The sequence below is a fragment of the Globicephala melas genome, chromosome 11 (genome assembly GCF_963455315.2).
Source record: "Globicephala melas chromosome 11, mGloMel1.2, whole genome shotgun sequence".
In the NCBI taxonomy this organism is placed as follows: Eukaryota; Metazoa; Chordata; class Mammalia; order Artiodactyla; family Delphinidae; genus Globicephala; species Globicephala melas.
Window position 1 is genome coordinate 1374499 of NC_083324.2, and position 16593 is coordinate 1391091.

The window sequence follows — 16593 nt, forward strand, 5'->3', positions numbered from 1 at the left end:
CGGCAGGCCGGCTGTGCCCGTGGCCAGGAGCAGAGCCCGTGCGAGCAGCCGCGTGCGTGGCTCAGGTGACATGGGCGGCCCCTCGGCCCTCGCTGCCCGCCTGTGGCCTCTGTGCTGGGAGCCGTGGGGCAGCTCTCCTCTGCTGTGGGGCGGGCCGTGCACCAGCCACCGCCCACAGGAGAGCTCATCCTCCCACGGCTTCCGAGAAGAACCAGGCCCCGGGAACTAGACCGCGGGCAACGGTCACGCAGCCCCTCCTGCAGGCACCTCTGCCAGGGGCCTCGTCGGCATGAGGACTGAGGGGCCCGGGGAAACGCGCCCCACTCCAGTCAGCCGGCCCCACTCCAGTCCCACCGCCGGCCCCACCTGCTGACCCCACCCCTGCCTGCTGAAGGCCCTTCCTGGGCCGAGTCCCCACCAGGCTGAGTCTTCAGCAAGCTCACGTGCAGGGGAAACGGGTGAGCTGCTCATCTCCACCCGAGGGGTCAGCCCATGGCCCAGGTTAGAGGCTGGCTTCCTGACACGAGAGCCAGGAGATGGGCGTCTGACAACGTCCAAGGGTCAGCAGAAGCCTCGGCGCACACTGCAACACGCACCAGTGCCTGGTTCTGGAGAGCCCCAGATGGACTGTCCCTTGGGCAGTACCCCCCCTCACTCCCCTGCCCCAAACTTCTGGGGCGTGCCATCACCCCGCCCCGAGCCTGTGGCCAGCACACGTCCATGTCACCCGTTCCTTTCACTCGGCACACAGCAGGTCCCAGGGTACACAGGGCGAGAGCTGCGTCCGCCCTCAGAAAGCCACGTCCTAACAGTTGGAGTTCTGTGGTGCCCACCAAGCCTCTGGGACTTGCCGCAGTTTCCCTCTGTCTGTCTGCCTGCCAAACTCCTGTTCATCCTGCAAAGCCCAGCTCAATAAGGAGAGAAACATCTAAAAGCCCGTAAGAAGGGGAGAGAATAAATTACAGCATCTCCCTTCTGTGTAAAGGAACTAGGAGAATATCCTTTACATCCTGAGTTAGAAGAAACTCCAGGATGTGCTGTTGAGGGGGAAAAAAAAGACAAGAAGCAGAACAATGTATGCTACTATTTGTGTTTAAAGGCAGAGTCAGGGGAGGGATAAAAAATGGACTGTACGTCATGAAAAGGCCTAGCAAGTTCTCATGAAACTCAACATCTACGTATCCTATGCTCAGCTATTCCACTCCTGGGTATTTACCCCAGAGAAATAAGATGGGATGCCACCCAGAGACTCGTACAAAAAGACGAACAAACAGCACTACCCCACACAGCATCACGCTCCAACGTCACAACAACTGCTGACACGAGGGCTGGGATCTCACAATTCAAAGGCAGTTGAAAGAAACCAATCACAAAAGAGATGTCCACACGCTATGATCCCATTTTTATGATGTTGCAGAGCAGGCAAAGCTGATCTGTGGTGGGAAAAACCAGAACAGTGATGCCTCTGGTTAGCGTGTTGGAGATTGACTGGGCAGAGGCCTAAGGGAGCTTTCTGGGGTGACAGGAACATGCTTGACACGACCTGGGTTTCATTTGTCAAAACTCATGGAATTGTCCACTTAGGGTTAGTGCAGTTCACTGTGTACACATTTAACCTTTTAAAAAACAAACAAACAAATATCCAACTCTAGGTAACTGTACATATGCCGAAGTATTAAAAGTACATATATACATGATGTGGCCTGATGTCTGCAACTGACTGTGAAATGCTTAAGACAGGATAAAAATGGACTGAAGGATGGAGGGAAGACGGAGAGCACCCAGGTGACAGGGATACGGGTATTCACAGGTTCCTGCAACTGCTTTTTCCTTTTGAAAATTGAGATATAATTGACATACATTATATTAGTTTCAGGTGTACAACATGATTCAACATTTGTATATACTGCAAAATGATCACCACAATAAGTCTAGTTAACTAACATCCAACACCACGCACAGTTAGTTACACATTTGTTTCCCCTTGTGATGAAAACTTTTTAAGACCTCTCTCAGCAACTTTCAAATATGCAATACAGTGTTATTCACTATCATCACCATGCTCTACATTACATCCCCAGGACTTATTTATTTTATAACTGCAAGTTTGTACCTTCACCCATTTGACCCCTTCACCCATTTCACCCAGCCCCTCCCTCCCGCCTCTGGCAACTACCGACCTGTCCCTGTATCTGCGAACTTGGTTTTTTTGTTTTGCTTTTTAGATTCCACATATAAGTGGGATCACAGGTATCTGGCTTTCTGTGTCTGATTTGTTTCACTCAGCGTATTGCTAAGTCGTGGATACGTAGTAAAGCCCGGGCCTCTGCCCATTCTCTCCTCTCTGCTCCAGAGCCCTGCAACTTTCCTTATCTTTGAAATTTCTCCTAATAAATGCTGGGAAGCATAGGGTGGCTGACGGCAGGGGGCGAAGGAGATTGTTCACCTACACCGCTTTGCACTTTTTACATTTTGATCCATGTTCATATATATATATATATATATATTTTTAATTAAAAGCCCAGCTCAGTAAGCTTTCCCTGACTGCTCTCTTCCCACGTGCGCGTTCGGTCACACACTCCCTCCCTGCCCGGCCCCGGCCTGGCCAGGCTTGCCCACGCCCCCTTGAGGAGGGGCGGGGCGGGCGGCGCGCGGCGGGAGGCTGCGGAGACCTCGGAAAGGGGGAGGAGGGCCTGGCGCGACCCCAGCTGCTGCTCGCCCCTGTCACCTCCTCGGGGAAGCCCTCCAGTCCGCCCCCGAAGCACCGGCTCACACTGCTTCCCTGCGGCCTGCCGGCAGCTGTCCGGAGCCTGTACGCCCTCTCGCACGGGGCCGGGGGGAGCGTGCGGGCGACCGGGCCAGACCCGGGGTTTTCAGAGACGCCGGGCCGTGGGCGAGGCTGGCGGCCCGCGGGTGGAGGTCTCACAGCTGTCCCCCTGCCCAACCCTCGTGCGGGGCCGCGCATGCGTGTCCTGGGACCGGCGGTCCCGCGCGCCCGTGCGCGCGCCCCCCGCACCGCAGCATCCCCATTAATCACTAGGCGACGGCTGTGTCGAGCGGGCAGCCGGCGGGCGCCCATCGGCGCATCTTATCGCGTCGGCCCAGCCGCAGTGCGCGCCGCCCATTGATCGCGCCGGCCGGGCCGGGGTCAGCGCGGGCCGGGAGCCTGACAGCGAATCCATCGCCGCAGACGCGCGCTGACGGCGGCCCGGGCAGCGCGGCCCGGCCATTAATCACTGCGCCTGCCGCGAGTGACGGCCAGGACGACAGGACCAGCCGGCGACAGCCAGCCCGGCGGCCGCCCTCCCCGCGCCCCGACACCCTGCACCCTGTCCCTGGGGCCTGCTAGCCCCAATAAATGGAGGAGGCAAGACGACGACTGGATGGGTGGACCCCGTTCTACCTCTCAGTGGGCCTGTTCCCAGACACCAAAGGGAGGGCTGGGCTGGGACAACGCGGACAGCCACTCCTCCCCTCTGGTTGCCCAGCCCTGCCTGGGCCTCACTGGGGATGGGGGGCCTGGGGCCCAGGGAGGCCCAGCACATCATTCGTGGACGTGGTGGACGCGGAGGCAAAAGCCCACGCCTCTGCCCGTTCTCTCCCCTCTGCTCCAGAGCCTGTGGGCCCTGAGCTGGGGCTTATCCTGCTGGGCTTAACAGAAGCGTCCAGCCACAGGGGACCTCCAGGCCTTGCCAGGGCCTGCTCTCTGGGATCGGGAAGGGCAGAGCCTAACGGCTTCCGGCTCCCGTTGGATAAAGTGTGACCTTCGCTTCTTCCAAGAGGGACAGGGATCGGGAACTCTTCTCTGAATCATAGTATCTCGAGCGCCTGATGCAGCCACATGTCACGCCACCAAGTCCGCACACAGACCTACGCGATATGACTGCCCCCATCCTACAGAAGAGGAAACCAAAGCTCTAGGACCAGAGGGATCAAGGGCCAAACAATCCAAACCGCGCCCCTGCCTGCCATGCCCCCTGGACCCCTTTGCTCCCCTCTCCCACCTGCCGCCTCTGCCTGGAATCCCTCCAGGGCAGGGGCTGCTCAGGCTGGTCCAGATGCGGGGTTGGGTGCCCAGCATCTGGTGCTTTCCTGGCAGAGGCCCGCTGGGGTCTGAGACATGGAGGCCAGCAGGGAGTGCCCCCCACCACTGTGCGGCTCCATTTTATTAGAAAAATAACCAGTAAGTCACCATCATCTGTTTAATCCTAAAAACCAAAATATTCTAAGAACCAATCTAGGGGGTGTAACCTAAGAGGTGTGGTGGTGAAAAGACACCGGGGCTGAGAAAATGAAGGAGAAGCCAAGGTGGCTCCCCAGCGAGGGCCAGGGACCCATCTTTCAAGAGCCCCTCCGGCCCGCTCGCATTCCTGGCCATTAGCACAGGAACAGGGAGCTGGGGTTCACGCAAACACTCCTCAGCCACCCAACTCGCTTGCTGGGAGGCACCCAAGAGAGCCCAGGCCCAGAGCCTGGAAAAACAGCCACTTCCTACAACCAGCCCCCACCCCGCCTCACGTTAATATTACAATTCTTCACGACAGAGCTGAAATAGTACAAAAAATGGGGCTGCTGTAATTGTTGGTAGCTTGTGTGTCAGCCTGATAAGATATAACAAATATTTTCCTCCCCACCAGGGTCTGTTTCCGCCTTGGTAATGGATGGAGAAACTTCTCATAGTCGGCGAGGGATCGGTCGTAAAAACTTCGCCTGGAAGATTAATGTAATAATCACAGGCTTTGCTGGAAAAAATAGGAGGGATTAAAATAACCCAACCTTCCTACCTGTCCAGAACCATCTCCCTCACTGTGGAGCAAAGACGAACGAGGAGGCCGTCTCTCTGGGCACCACCAAGGCCAGGAGACCTGAGGAGCAGGATAGGGGGCCATGACCACACATGGCCGTCCTCCCCAGGACTGCTCTGGACGGCACGGCCCCTGTGCAGCTGGGAAGATCTCCGCCCAAGCTGGGCTGGAGGAGGAGGTCCAGCCAGGGCAGAGCCTGGTTCTGTCCTCTAGGGTATGACTTTCCTCACACCAGCCCTGCCTGCCTCACCTGCCCGGCACAGAGGTCAGGGCTCGAAGGCCCCTCCAACACCTTGGCACACTGAGGAAGGCAGGTTAGCCACAGGGGTTAGGAGCACAGACACCAACCGGCTGATTCATCCTTACTAGCTGCGCAAGTGACTTAACCAGTACCCATCCCGCGGGGCTCCTGAGAGAACGCGGAAGGAAATGCACAGCACCACACAGGCCCTAGTGCACGACGGGCTCTCGCTGCGTCTCAGGCATCACTCTTCCTTTGTTCCAATGTGGCTTAAGTTGGGAGACCGGAGACACAGGTGCAGCCTTGGAGGAGACGGGTAGCCACGTCAGGCCTGAGCGCACAGCCCTGGCCTCAGGAAGCGTCCCACCACCCCTCCCTGTGCCTGGGTGCCTCACACACACCCCCAAGAGCCCCACGCTGGGATCTCCCTCAGGGGCGGGGCCACAGAAGATCCATTTTGGCAGCATGAATTCGCTTGGGGCCTTCTCAGGGCCTGGCGGCCCTCCAAGGGCTGGACGGATCCCCAGGCCTCAGCCCTCCTGCCCGGCCTCCTGCACACGCTCAGGTGATTGTCACTACATGGGGAACAGCGGTGCTGGCCGGCTTGCATTAAGGTGGTGATTAGATCAAGATGACCATCTTTGTTTGGTCCCCTCTCCCACACACAGTAACAGCAGGAAGACCCTGCCCGTGTGGCACTGCTGCTGGGCTGAGCCCTGCCTCAAATGAGCAGCACTGCGCTGGAGACAAGGACCGGGCCTGGCACACAGCACACTGTGAAGTCTGCCAGGCGCTCCACTGCCCCTCCCTCCCAGTCGCAGTGAGGGGGGCCCAGCAGAGGGACACAGGAGCCAACTGACAGGGGTCCCAACGGTCAAAGCTGGAACAATTTGAGCAACAAAATAAAGGCATATTGGGTTATAACCCAAATATATAATAAATTTCCGTGAGTCCATCCTGATAGAAATGACTGAATAAATGAGCAAATGGGGAGAACAGGTGACCTCAGCCCTCCCGGAGGTGGAGCAAGCTCCCCTCCCCTCTGTGAGGGCTGTGCTTAGAGACGCCTTCCCAGAAGGACAGTGAGGAAAGGGAGATGGAGAAACCCAACAGCACATCCTCAGCCGGGTGATCGAGGTCAACACAACAGCCGTGAGCCTACCGGCGGCCGCACCTTTGACAGGACGTGATGGAAATGTCCCTTTCCCTGTGCTCTTCCTCCCAGTGACCCTCAATCCCAGTTTAATTATGAGAAAAACATCAAACAAGCCCCACTGAGGGATATTGGACAGAGTACCTGACCAGCACTCCTCAAAACCGTCAAGGTCATCAAAGACAAGGAACGTCTGAGCAACTGTCACAGCCAGGAAACCACAAGAGACATGACGACTGAATGTGACGCGGGCCCTGGACGGACCCTGGGACAGAGAGGACAGCGGATCACTGAGAAAGCATGCACAAAGCACAAGGACACGTGCTGCGGGCTCATCGCACACGACAAACATGCCATGTGGCTGTAAGATGTTGACAGCAAGGGACCCCTGCACCATCTTCACAGCAATTCTGTACATCTCCAGCTGCTCTAAAACACAAAGTTTACTCCTTAAAAAATTAAAAGAAAAGTCAGACAGGTATCATCAAAATAACCTATCAGGGTTTATTAGAAAACACACCAGATAAGGCAGGGTTTCTTCAAAGCAACCACGGGATGAGTCACGATAACTTAAAAAGAAACTCTTCCACACTAACTGACAGCGCTGCCACCCGCCCGAGTGGGGAAAGCCCAGCCCGGGGGCAAGCCGCCTACCCACAGGCCAGAGCGGGAGCAGGCCTACCCGGAGTCTCCGCGCAGAAGACCCCGGCCGTCTCACTTCATGTACTTGTCCTGCTGGTCAGCCAGGATTTTGGCTGAGGACTTGGCGTCGTAGAAGAGCTCACTGATCTCCTCGACGTGCTCCTTCTCAATGCCGTCCTTCCCGTTGATCTTGGCCAGCAGGTTGGCCGGGGTCAGCAGCTGCACCGCGTACCTAGAGCGGCCGGGGCCAAGGCAGGTGTGAAGCAGGGCCACGGATGGGAGCCCCTCCCCAAGTCAGCAGGTGCACTGAGGGAGCTGCAGAAGCTTGTGCCAGCTGCTGCAGACACAGCAGACAAGGGGAGAGTTGCACTTTTCAGAGACCTGGAGTCATAGCCTCACCAGGGAGGGGCCAGAAGCCACCGGCATGACGTATAAGCCCTGCTCCCGGAACCTGTCACTGCCTAGAGGTCCTCCCCTCCAGCAGGAGGCCCTCCACCACTGCTGGGAAGGGACCACAATCCTGGATGTCTACAGCGGCAAGCAGGCAACGCCAGGGTCCAGATCGGGACAGGGACTATGGCGGAGAAATGAACACACAGCCCCATGAAAACAAAGGCCCCAACCAAAGGCAAAAAGTCCAGGAGTTTCTGAAAGCACCACTCCACCCAAACAAAACAGCCTGCATTCTGCTTCAACCTTAGGAGCGAGGAACTGACTCAAAGGGAAACGGCCAGGCCGAACACTGTGAAGTCATGACTCATAAGCAGTCAGGACACTGAGAAGGGTCACCCTCCAAGCAACTGGCTTCCGGCCGCTGGTGGGCAGTCAGGAGAGCCACCTCTGCCTGTGCTCCTCCCCGCCCAGCAGACGCTGCAGCACAGGGCCGGAGCAGAGGGGCTGTCTGCCCTGCACCCGGTCTCCGGTTCCGTCCATCTCCTCCACGCAGGGGGCCACCAGGCAGAGCACGCTCTCCACCAGCAGGACCGTCTGCTACAGGACGGGGGGGACTTAACCTGTCGCTCAGCTTTCTCAACACCACTGTCTAGCTGTGCTGCACCTGCCGCAGGATGAGACCCACCATCCTGGAAGGGCAGGCATGGTCCCGCGCCCTGGGAAGGCGCTGGTGGGGTCCGGGCACGGCCAGCTCACCTCAGAGTGGTCTTGGTACCGATCTCCCCCAGGTGGTTCAGCGCCTCCTCACTGATGTTGATTCCCTCTGTCTGGGCTCGGATTTTAATGATCTTTTGGAGGAGAAACACTGTGATCAACAGTGACAGACCTCAAGTGTTCCCATCCCACCTCCTAATAGCACAGATGCCCCAAGCAGGGCCGGTGGGGCAGAGCCGACCCCGCGGGCGCTGCTGTCCTCGCACAAGTCGGGGGCACAGCCCCACGCCGACTGGAAGGCAGCTGGTACCCCGAGGTGTGCACCAGGGCGGCGCTGCCCCTGCGCCCACCCTGCCTGCCCCGGCTCCCTCAGCGGCAGCTAACCTCCCCAGCAGGGGCACCGCCACCTCTAAGCACTCAGGCAAGAAGAGACACTTCTTATTTGCTTGACAAATGCGATGCTTAAATAAAATTTAAAAGTTACTTTTAAGCATTTACCAGCTCTCATAACATCACTGGGAGATATCTCATCTGTCAAGAAAGAAGAGGCTGACGCTTGTGCGGTTTGAGATCCTGGTGAAGTTGGAGGGGAAGCAGGCTGGCGTGGGGACACAGTAACACAAGTGGCACCAGGATCCTGCAGGCGCACAGCACTGAGTGATAAGGGGCAGCGGGATAATGATGCTGTGTGTTGTGGCGCTGAGATAACTCGAGGGCTTCGAGCCTCATATAATACAGGAATTCTTCACTTTGGCAGCTTCGTAAACAAGTTATCAAGAAGCCCCTGTTTAAATTAAAGCCATAAACACACCCGGGATACAGGCGTGGAAGTGGGAAAGACTGGGCCCCCAGCCAAGCCTCACAAGGGGAGAGGGACCAGAGGGTTAGGAGGTGGACACTTCAAACGGGCGTTCGGCTCTCAGGCAGAGACCCCGAGGGCAGGAGCTGCAGGGGTACGGAGGTTAGCGTCTGGTGATCCTGGTTAAGGGGACCCAGCGTGGCAGCCGCTGTCAATGAGAAAGGCCCGGCTCGGTAGGAACCAGGTCCCGCAGATGTCAGCAGTGAGCGGACGGGGGGCCGAGGTGGACGGGCCGGCACGTACCAGGCAAGGTAGCCCCGCTGCTGCAACCAGCGCCGCCAGGGCTGAGGCCCGGGTGCCGGCAGGAAAGGCTCTCATTTCGTCAAGAGAGACTTGGAACTCAGATTTTTGTATGAAATGTCCTGACTGCTGAATGTTGTCAACTTATTTAAACATTTCACAAACACTGCACTGGCCACATCTGTTCAGCCAGGGGGCTGCCAGGTGTGACCTCTGTCAAAAGAATCTTAGTACGTGCGTGAGGCGTCCACTGTCTGGGGTCCAAAGTGAAATGCAGCTAAGCAGAGACGTTACTGGACGGGCACAAGGACGGCAGGGAAAGGAGAGAGCAGAAGGCTCCAGCCACAGGACTCCCCTCCGGCCATGACCGTCACAGCTGGGCAGCTCTGTGCTCCCAAATAGAAAGAGCTTCTCACCCACAGTTGGGATGACCAAGGAGTCCCCTGGGGGCCTTTGGAAACTCTAGGAGACGCAAACATTGGGTTCTGGAACCTGGTCTGGGGAAGAGCACCAGCCCGGAGCATCTGGCCTTCGGCGAGCCATGGTGACACTGGAGGGCTGTCAGGGATGCTCTGCTCTCATTCTCTCTAGAGCAGGTCAGAGCAATCCCAGGAGCTCCTGTTTCAGACCGCTCGGAAACGGACAGTTCATAAATTAGATCTTTAATCATTTAATAACCTGCAGGGATAGTTTATGAGGGTGTCAGTGCTGACGGCAGAGTACACAAGTTACATTTACTTTGCTTTTTAAAAAACTCACCCCGGGCTCCAGTAAAAATGCTGATGTTGTCCCCTGAACAGCACGAACAAAGCCGTGCTCGTCTGGCAGCTGGTCTATCCTCTGCTAACCCCAGAGAAAGCCCGAGAAGAGACCCCCTGGCCGAGCCTCCAGACTCTGGAGCACAGCGCACGTGCCAGGGAGCTAGGACCGCGTGCTCTGGGTTTGTGAACAGCAGCCGTGATGGCCGCACCCCCCCGAGTGGCCGTCACTGTCTCCCTCGGTCCGCACGACAGCCTTGAGCCGAGGCAGCTCGTCTCCTGGTGAACAGAGGCCGCGAAGCACCGCGGGGTACAGGCTGGGGCTCCAGTCCAACAGTCCGGGTAGGGAAGGGGGCAGTTTCTCCCCTGCTCTGGCTTCTGCTCCTCAGCAGTGAAAGCCCTGGCTTCAACCTAGCGTTCATCCAAGAGCAAGAGACCATCACCTGGTGACAAGGCCCCAGCCACGAACGCCATCTCCTAACTGACACACCCAGCTGCTTCCGTGAACTAGAACCGCATGGGCGTCCTGTCTGTGCTGCTTATGCAGGGAGATCTCTGGCTCCACACACCACCAGCGCTCCTCGTGCTGGTCAACAAGACATGCCAGCAGGGGCCAGGCCAGACGGGCCGCAGGCAGGCAGGGGAGCTGCTGGCGCATGTCCAGGAGCGGCCCTCTGAGCTCCAAAAGGAGAGGCTAGCTGACCAGCTACCACAGGGGCTCCACTCCCAGATGAGACACCTCTAGCGGGGAGGAGGCTGACGGCAAAGCGATCAAAAACACAGGCTTCAGGATCAAACAGCCTGGATTCCAGTTATACGTCCTGCCACCGCCTAGCCTCTGACGAGCTGTATGAGCTTGCGCAGGTTAACCAGCCTAAGTCTCAGTGTCCTCCTCTTTAAGAATGCCAGTGAAAACAGTTCTCCCTACCTCGAGGTGACGGGGGATCAAATGGCCCAGCACAATGTCTAACAAAGACTGCCTGTGCTCTGGCGAGGAGAGGGTCCGGCAGAGCTCACCGAGATGTCAGTGCAGCCCTGGGCCACTCCACGGCCCCAGCTGTGGCCACATGCTGACCCCACAGTGAGAGACCTATGCCTCAGCAAGACCGTCTGGGGCAAGGGTGGGCAGAGCAGATGGCTGGGCTCTGCAGGGCACAGCCTGGCTTTGCGTCCTGGACTCGCCACTCAGTGACTCAGCCGTCAAAGGGGGGAAACGACTGCCTGGAAGCATCAGAAAGGGGACTGGGGCTTCCAAGGGTGCCGAGGCACTGTGGGGCACACATGGGGTTGACGAGGCCAATCCCATGCATCCCGCCAGCCCCCGCTCCCAAGCCTCAGCCAGACTCAGTTCATGCAGGGCTGAGCACACGCTACGTGGGGCGCTGAGCTAAATGCTCCCCTGTGCACCGTCATGCCTCTTCCTGTGAGCTTAGGTTGGTGTCCTCCATTCCACACGCCCTCTACACTTGTGATGCTGTTTCACTACCATCTCCACAGCCTCGGCAGCAGCCTGGGCAGAGCCTCCGCTAGGACTTGGGTTCTGCGCCTGCCAGAGGTGCCTGTGTGGGTCCTGGCGGGCCAGCGCCCAGGCTAGAGCCTCTCACTACATGATGTTCTGCAGCCTCTTTCCTAGAGCTGGTGGCCTCCCTAATGGCTGTCACCAAGGCGATTTTCTCACTGTCCCTTTCCTAAGTTTACAGGAAGGGATGGAGTAGAAGAGAGAACAGCCAAGGCCACAGGCAGCTGAGGTTTTGTGCCACTTCAGGCCACGTGCAGTTGGCTCACACGCCGTTCAGGTGGGGGGCCTTCCCGCTGGGCATCGGGGACACGGGGAGCGAATGAGGGAAGAAGGGGGCGGCGCTCACCTGCTTCATCTCCTGCGGGGTGTACAGCGTGGCCCGGATGATCATCACTCGGTCCAGAAGGTCAAGAGGGATGCCGTGGGGAGAGGCGATGTCCTCCGTGCCCCTGAAAGGCCAGAAGTGCCACATCGCTCAGGCCCCTCTGAGACCAGAAACTGGACACTGGAAACAAGGCTGAGGCCCTCACGATGACAAAGCAGTTAGTTCTCGCCCTGAGAGTCAGAGGCAGGACCGCAGAGGACACAGACTACTAACTCAGGTGGTGTCAGAAACAACGTCATTATTTTAGCAAATATCAACACCACAGGAAATTTGGGGAGGAGAAAAAAAGCCACCTAAAATCACATTAAAAATATTCAAATAGGTATTTGCCAAATTTTCGTAAGTTACACTATGTATGTAGATTTTTTCTTTTTTGCTTTTGTCCATGTTGCTTCAGTCTTAACAGACCATCAAGTGTTTTACTTAATTCAAACCGTTGGGCATTTAGGTAGTTTCCAGTTGTTGCTGTTATTATTCATGGTGTTTTGATAAATAATTGTATGCATACAGCCATGAACATTTCCTCAGCAACTCTCACAGAGCATGACACTACTGTGAATATCTCCTTAATCAAACGAGTGAATGAACGAACGAATATCCTAATTTACGCAGCTACATGAGAGATCTGATCCCATTGCACTGTAGCCAGTACTGAGTATTCTAATTCTTAAATAGTTTGCTGTGACTTCCTGGTGGTGCAGTGGTTAAGAATCCGCCTGCCGATGCAGGGGACACAGGTTCAATCCCTGGTGTGGGAAGATCCCACATGCCGCGGAGCAACTGGGCCTGTGCGCCACAACTACTGAGCCTGCGCTCTAGAGCCCTCAAGCCACAACTAGCGAGCCCGCATGCTGCAACTACTGAAGTCGCGCACCTTGAGCCCATGCTCTGCAACAAGAGAAGCCACTGCAATGAGAAGCCTAAGCACCGCAAGGAAGAGTAGCCCCCGCTCACCGCAACTAGAGAAAGCCTGAGCGCAGCAACAAAGACCTAACGCAGCAAAAAAAAAAAAAAAAAAAAAGTTTGTGGGCTTCCCTGGTGGCACAGTGGTTAAGAATCTGCCTGACAATGCAGGGGACAAAGGCTCAGGGAAGATCCCACATGCCATACAGCAACTAAGCCCGTGCGCCACAACTACTGAGTTTGCACTCTAGAGCCTGAGAGACACAATTACCGAGCCTGCGTGCCACAAATACTGAAGCCCACGTGCCTAGAGCCCATGCTCCGCAATAAGAGAAGCCACTGCAATGAGAAGCCCACGCACTGCAATGAAGAGTAAACCCCGCTCTCCACAAAAAGAGAAAAGCCCGCACGCAGCAACGAACACCCAACGCAGCCAAAATAAAAACAAATAAATAAAAAAAATTATTAAAAAAAAAAGTTTGCTGCTTAAAGGTGTAGAAAAACGAGAGTATAACACATCGTCTGAATTTGCATTTCCTTGATTACTAATGAATCATTTGAATGCTTTCCCTGTTACTTCATTTCGTTCTGGGAACTGTCCCATCACGTCCTTTGCCTGTCGTTCTCTTGAATCCTTAGCCAGACCAGAGGAGAGCGGCCCGGGAGAAGAACCCCGCCAACCCACCGGGCCGCAGGGCGGCAGCTCCTGATGCGATGAGGGCTGGGCCAGCCTGGCGGCACCGGGCCTACAAGCTCAGTGAGCTGAGCCGGGCCTGCCTCCGCCTTCAGGAGCCCATCAGCACCGAGGCTGGCCTCCCCAGCGAGACCAGCCTGCAGTCTACGGTCAAAGAACGAGGGCAGGTCATTTGCAGCTAACCTTCAGTAAGTTTCAAAAATAAGTAAACATTCTAGAAATATAACTTCAGTAAAAGAAAATCTATGTGTTGAAACTCTATCCGGTCAGTTGAACTGTAAGTGTATATTTATTGCTGCAAGAATAAAATGTCCTGACACATGCTACAACAGGATGAACCTTGAAAATGTTACGCTAAGTGAAAGAAGTCAGTCACAGAGGGGCAAATACTGTATGATTCCACCCATAGGAAATACGCAGAAAAGGCAAATTCACAGAAGCAGAGTACATCTGAGATTACCAGGGGCTGGGGGAAGGGATATGGAACTCACTGGTTAATGGGGACAGAGTTTCTGTTTGAGGTGAAGGAAAAGTTCTGGAGATGGATGGTGATGATGGCTGTACAACATTGTGAAGGTAATTAGTGTCACTGAACCATACACATAAAAATAATTAAAATGGCAAACTCTATGTTATATACATTTCACCACAATGAAAAAATTCAAAAAAAGAATAAAATGCTTCATCAATAATTGTTAAATCTAATATTTAAAAATAAGTAAGACCTTTCCAAACAAAAAGGAAAATAGTAGCAAATATAAAATATTAAGATACCATTAGAGAAAACAAATCTTTTCCATCAACAAATATTTCTAAAACTAATAACGAAGAATTATTAAGATGGGGGCTTCCCTGGTGGTGCAGTGGTTGACACTCCGCCTGCCGATGCAGGGGACACGGGTTTGTGCCCCATTCCGGGTGGATCCCACATGCCGCGGAGCGGCTGGGCCCGTGAGCCATGGCCGCTGAGCCTGTGCGTCCGGAGCCTGTGCTCCTCAACGGGAGAGGCCACAACAGTGAGAGGCCCACGTACCGCAAAAAAAAAAAGAATTATTAAAGATGAAATTCTATCATGATTCAAATTTTAGTATATTTGGTATATCTGTAATCTTCATATTAAACAAAATAACCTTTAAAAACTACATTTAATTTTTAGTTATTTACTTCTATTTAAGCCGTATGTCTCTCCTTGTTTTAGGTCCTATTTAGGAATTCTCTTGGGAAATGTTTAAAAGACCTCAACTTGCCGTCTTAAAATATCCCCAACTCTCTAACACTCACGATAAATTAACTTCAATTCAGACATAATAAATATAAGAAGTCTAAAGAAGAAAAGATTAGAGGAAAAAACACAAAAGAACAGAATTTATAAGAAAATGTTAAATTTTTTTCTTATAGTTTTGAGTCCATAAAAGTAAAAATTTAAACAAAAAAACTCTGCTTAAAGACTGCTAAGCATTTTTCAGGAATTAAAGACCAAAGACTGGAAATTTGTCCAAGCTATGAACCTTAGGTACACAGTTCCTTTCAGACAACATATTAGTGAAAAATAGTTTCTGGAACTCACATCCCTCTGGACGGGGATGGGGTCAAGTTTCCCAGGCCCCACTGGGCAAGCTGAGATCAGAGCCACCTTTCTATGCACTTTTTTTTCCCCTAGATGGGATGAGACTAAGAGAAGGACTCTGATCCTAAGAGATCTTGGTCCTGCCCTAAGCTGCCTGGCTCTGCGGGGCCTGAGAGGGAGGGGCGTCTATCAGCAGAGCTCCCTCGGTAGGGGGCGCCATCCGCCCAGGCTGAGCCCTTCCGCCAGCTGTCAGACTGAAGCCAGGCAGGCCTGACCAAAGCAAAGCCCAGGAAGCTGACAGGGCCTGTGCGGCAGGGACACCACGCTCACCAGGCCACGTGTCCAGTTTCCAGATGTTGCCCAGGTAGCCAGGCTCCCGCTGGCTGAACCTGGTACAAGCTGCCGGCCCTTTAAGATTGCAGAAGACACCTGTGATGATGACAGGCGGTGGTCTTGTCAAGACATCATCACAGGGATTCAAAGAGGGGATGCAAGATGCTGCCGCCACAGGCACTTGCATCGTGCACACAAATCCTCTTTCTGAGCGAGAGTGATCACCTGAGCAGGGGGCCTGCCCCACAGCCCGCAGCATGGCTTCTGTATAAGCTCAGCAGAGACAAAGCTCCTCCGAGGCAGGTCTAGGTGAACCAGCAGTCCAGGCTCCCCACTAGCTTTGGCTCCAGCTCTGTGCTGAGACCCTCAAGGGCCTTGGGGTCTCTTTCCAGATTCCTGCACCCCCCTGCTACCAGAAGCATGTGGCCTCCGGGGCTCTGCTGCCCTCACTACTGTGCTGCAGGCTTAAAGAGGGCTCTGTACCACCCCCTCATGCCCTAGCACTGCTGAGACCAGGCCCCAAGACTCAAGGGAGTGCAGAAAACCAGTGAGCCAACTACTGGGCACACTGGTGCTTAGGCTCGAGAGCTGAAAAGAGGGCGAGTCCTCTGGGATCCCTTCTTGAAGGTGGACCTAAGGGGGTTGGGTGGGGGGAGGTGCCAGTGTGGCTCCAAGAATGTCTGGGCCAGAAAGAAACGACCGGTTTCACTGTCAGAGGCCTGGGTTCTCATCCTAGCTTTATGACCAGGGGCACACCACGTTGTCATTCTGTTTCCTCTCTGAAAAGTGAAGGCAAGACACACACCTCCTGGAGCTTGGAGGAGGTCGGAAGTTAACACAGGCCATGTCGCCAAGGGCTGGCCCATCTGACCTTACCTTTGCCCACTCCAACCGGATGACCAAGACACATCCCAGTGGAACCCCAGTCACCACGACGAGGCCCTCATATGCAGAAACAGGATGGCTGCTGCGCTGGTGACCGTGACAGAGTGAAGTCAAGCCACTCTGCTTCCCTCGAAATGAACACGACCACCCCTCACCCTCATCCTGACTCACGACACTACGGGATGAAAGTGATCCTGGAGGAACACATGAGCCCGGGCAGAAGGTGGAAAAGCCTCATGGTACCTGATGACACAGTTGCCTCGGTTGGACGCAAAGATGACGATGGGGGCAATGGAAGACTCCAGCGCCCGGTGCAGGTAGGTGAAGCACTCGATGTCCAGCATGTGGACCTCATCAACGAACAGCACCCCCGGAACCAGCTCTGCCACGCCCTGGTCGATGTACTTGTTCACCACCTTGTTAATCTCCCCTCGGAGTTTATCTAGGAGTCGGCAAGGATGGACAAGCAGGGTCAATGCCAGGTGCGGAGGCTGTCGCCTTT

General features: G+C 55.0%; 1 protein-coding gene across 3 annotated transcripts in view; it reads right to left on the reverse strand.

The window, feature by feature from the left end:
* Positions 1–6680: 6680 nt before the first annotated feature.
* RUVBL1 (RuvB like AAA ATPase 1) overlaps positions 6681–16593 on the reverse strand; it is a 42588-nt gene continuing 32675 nt past the window's right edge. For all 3 annotated transcript variants that reach the window (XM_060307848.2, XM_030849221.2, XM_070046580.1), the window contains 4 exons: positions 16335–16533; positions 11671–11773; positions 7991–8082; positions 6681–7073 (listed from right to left, as the gene is read on the reverse strand). In XM_060307848.2, coding sequence (XP_060163831.1) covers positions 6914–7073; positions 7991–8082; positions 11671–11773; positions 16335–16533 — 554 coding nt within the window. In that variant the 3' untranslated portion in view covers positions 6681–6913. The remainder of the gene's footprint in view (positions 7074–7990; positions 8083–11670; positions 11774–16334; positions 16534–16593) is intronic.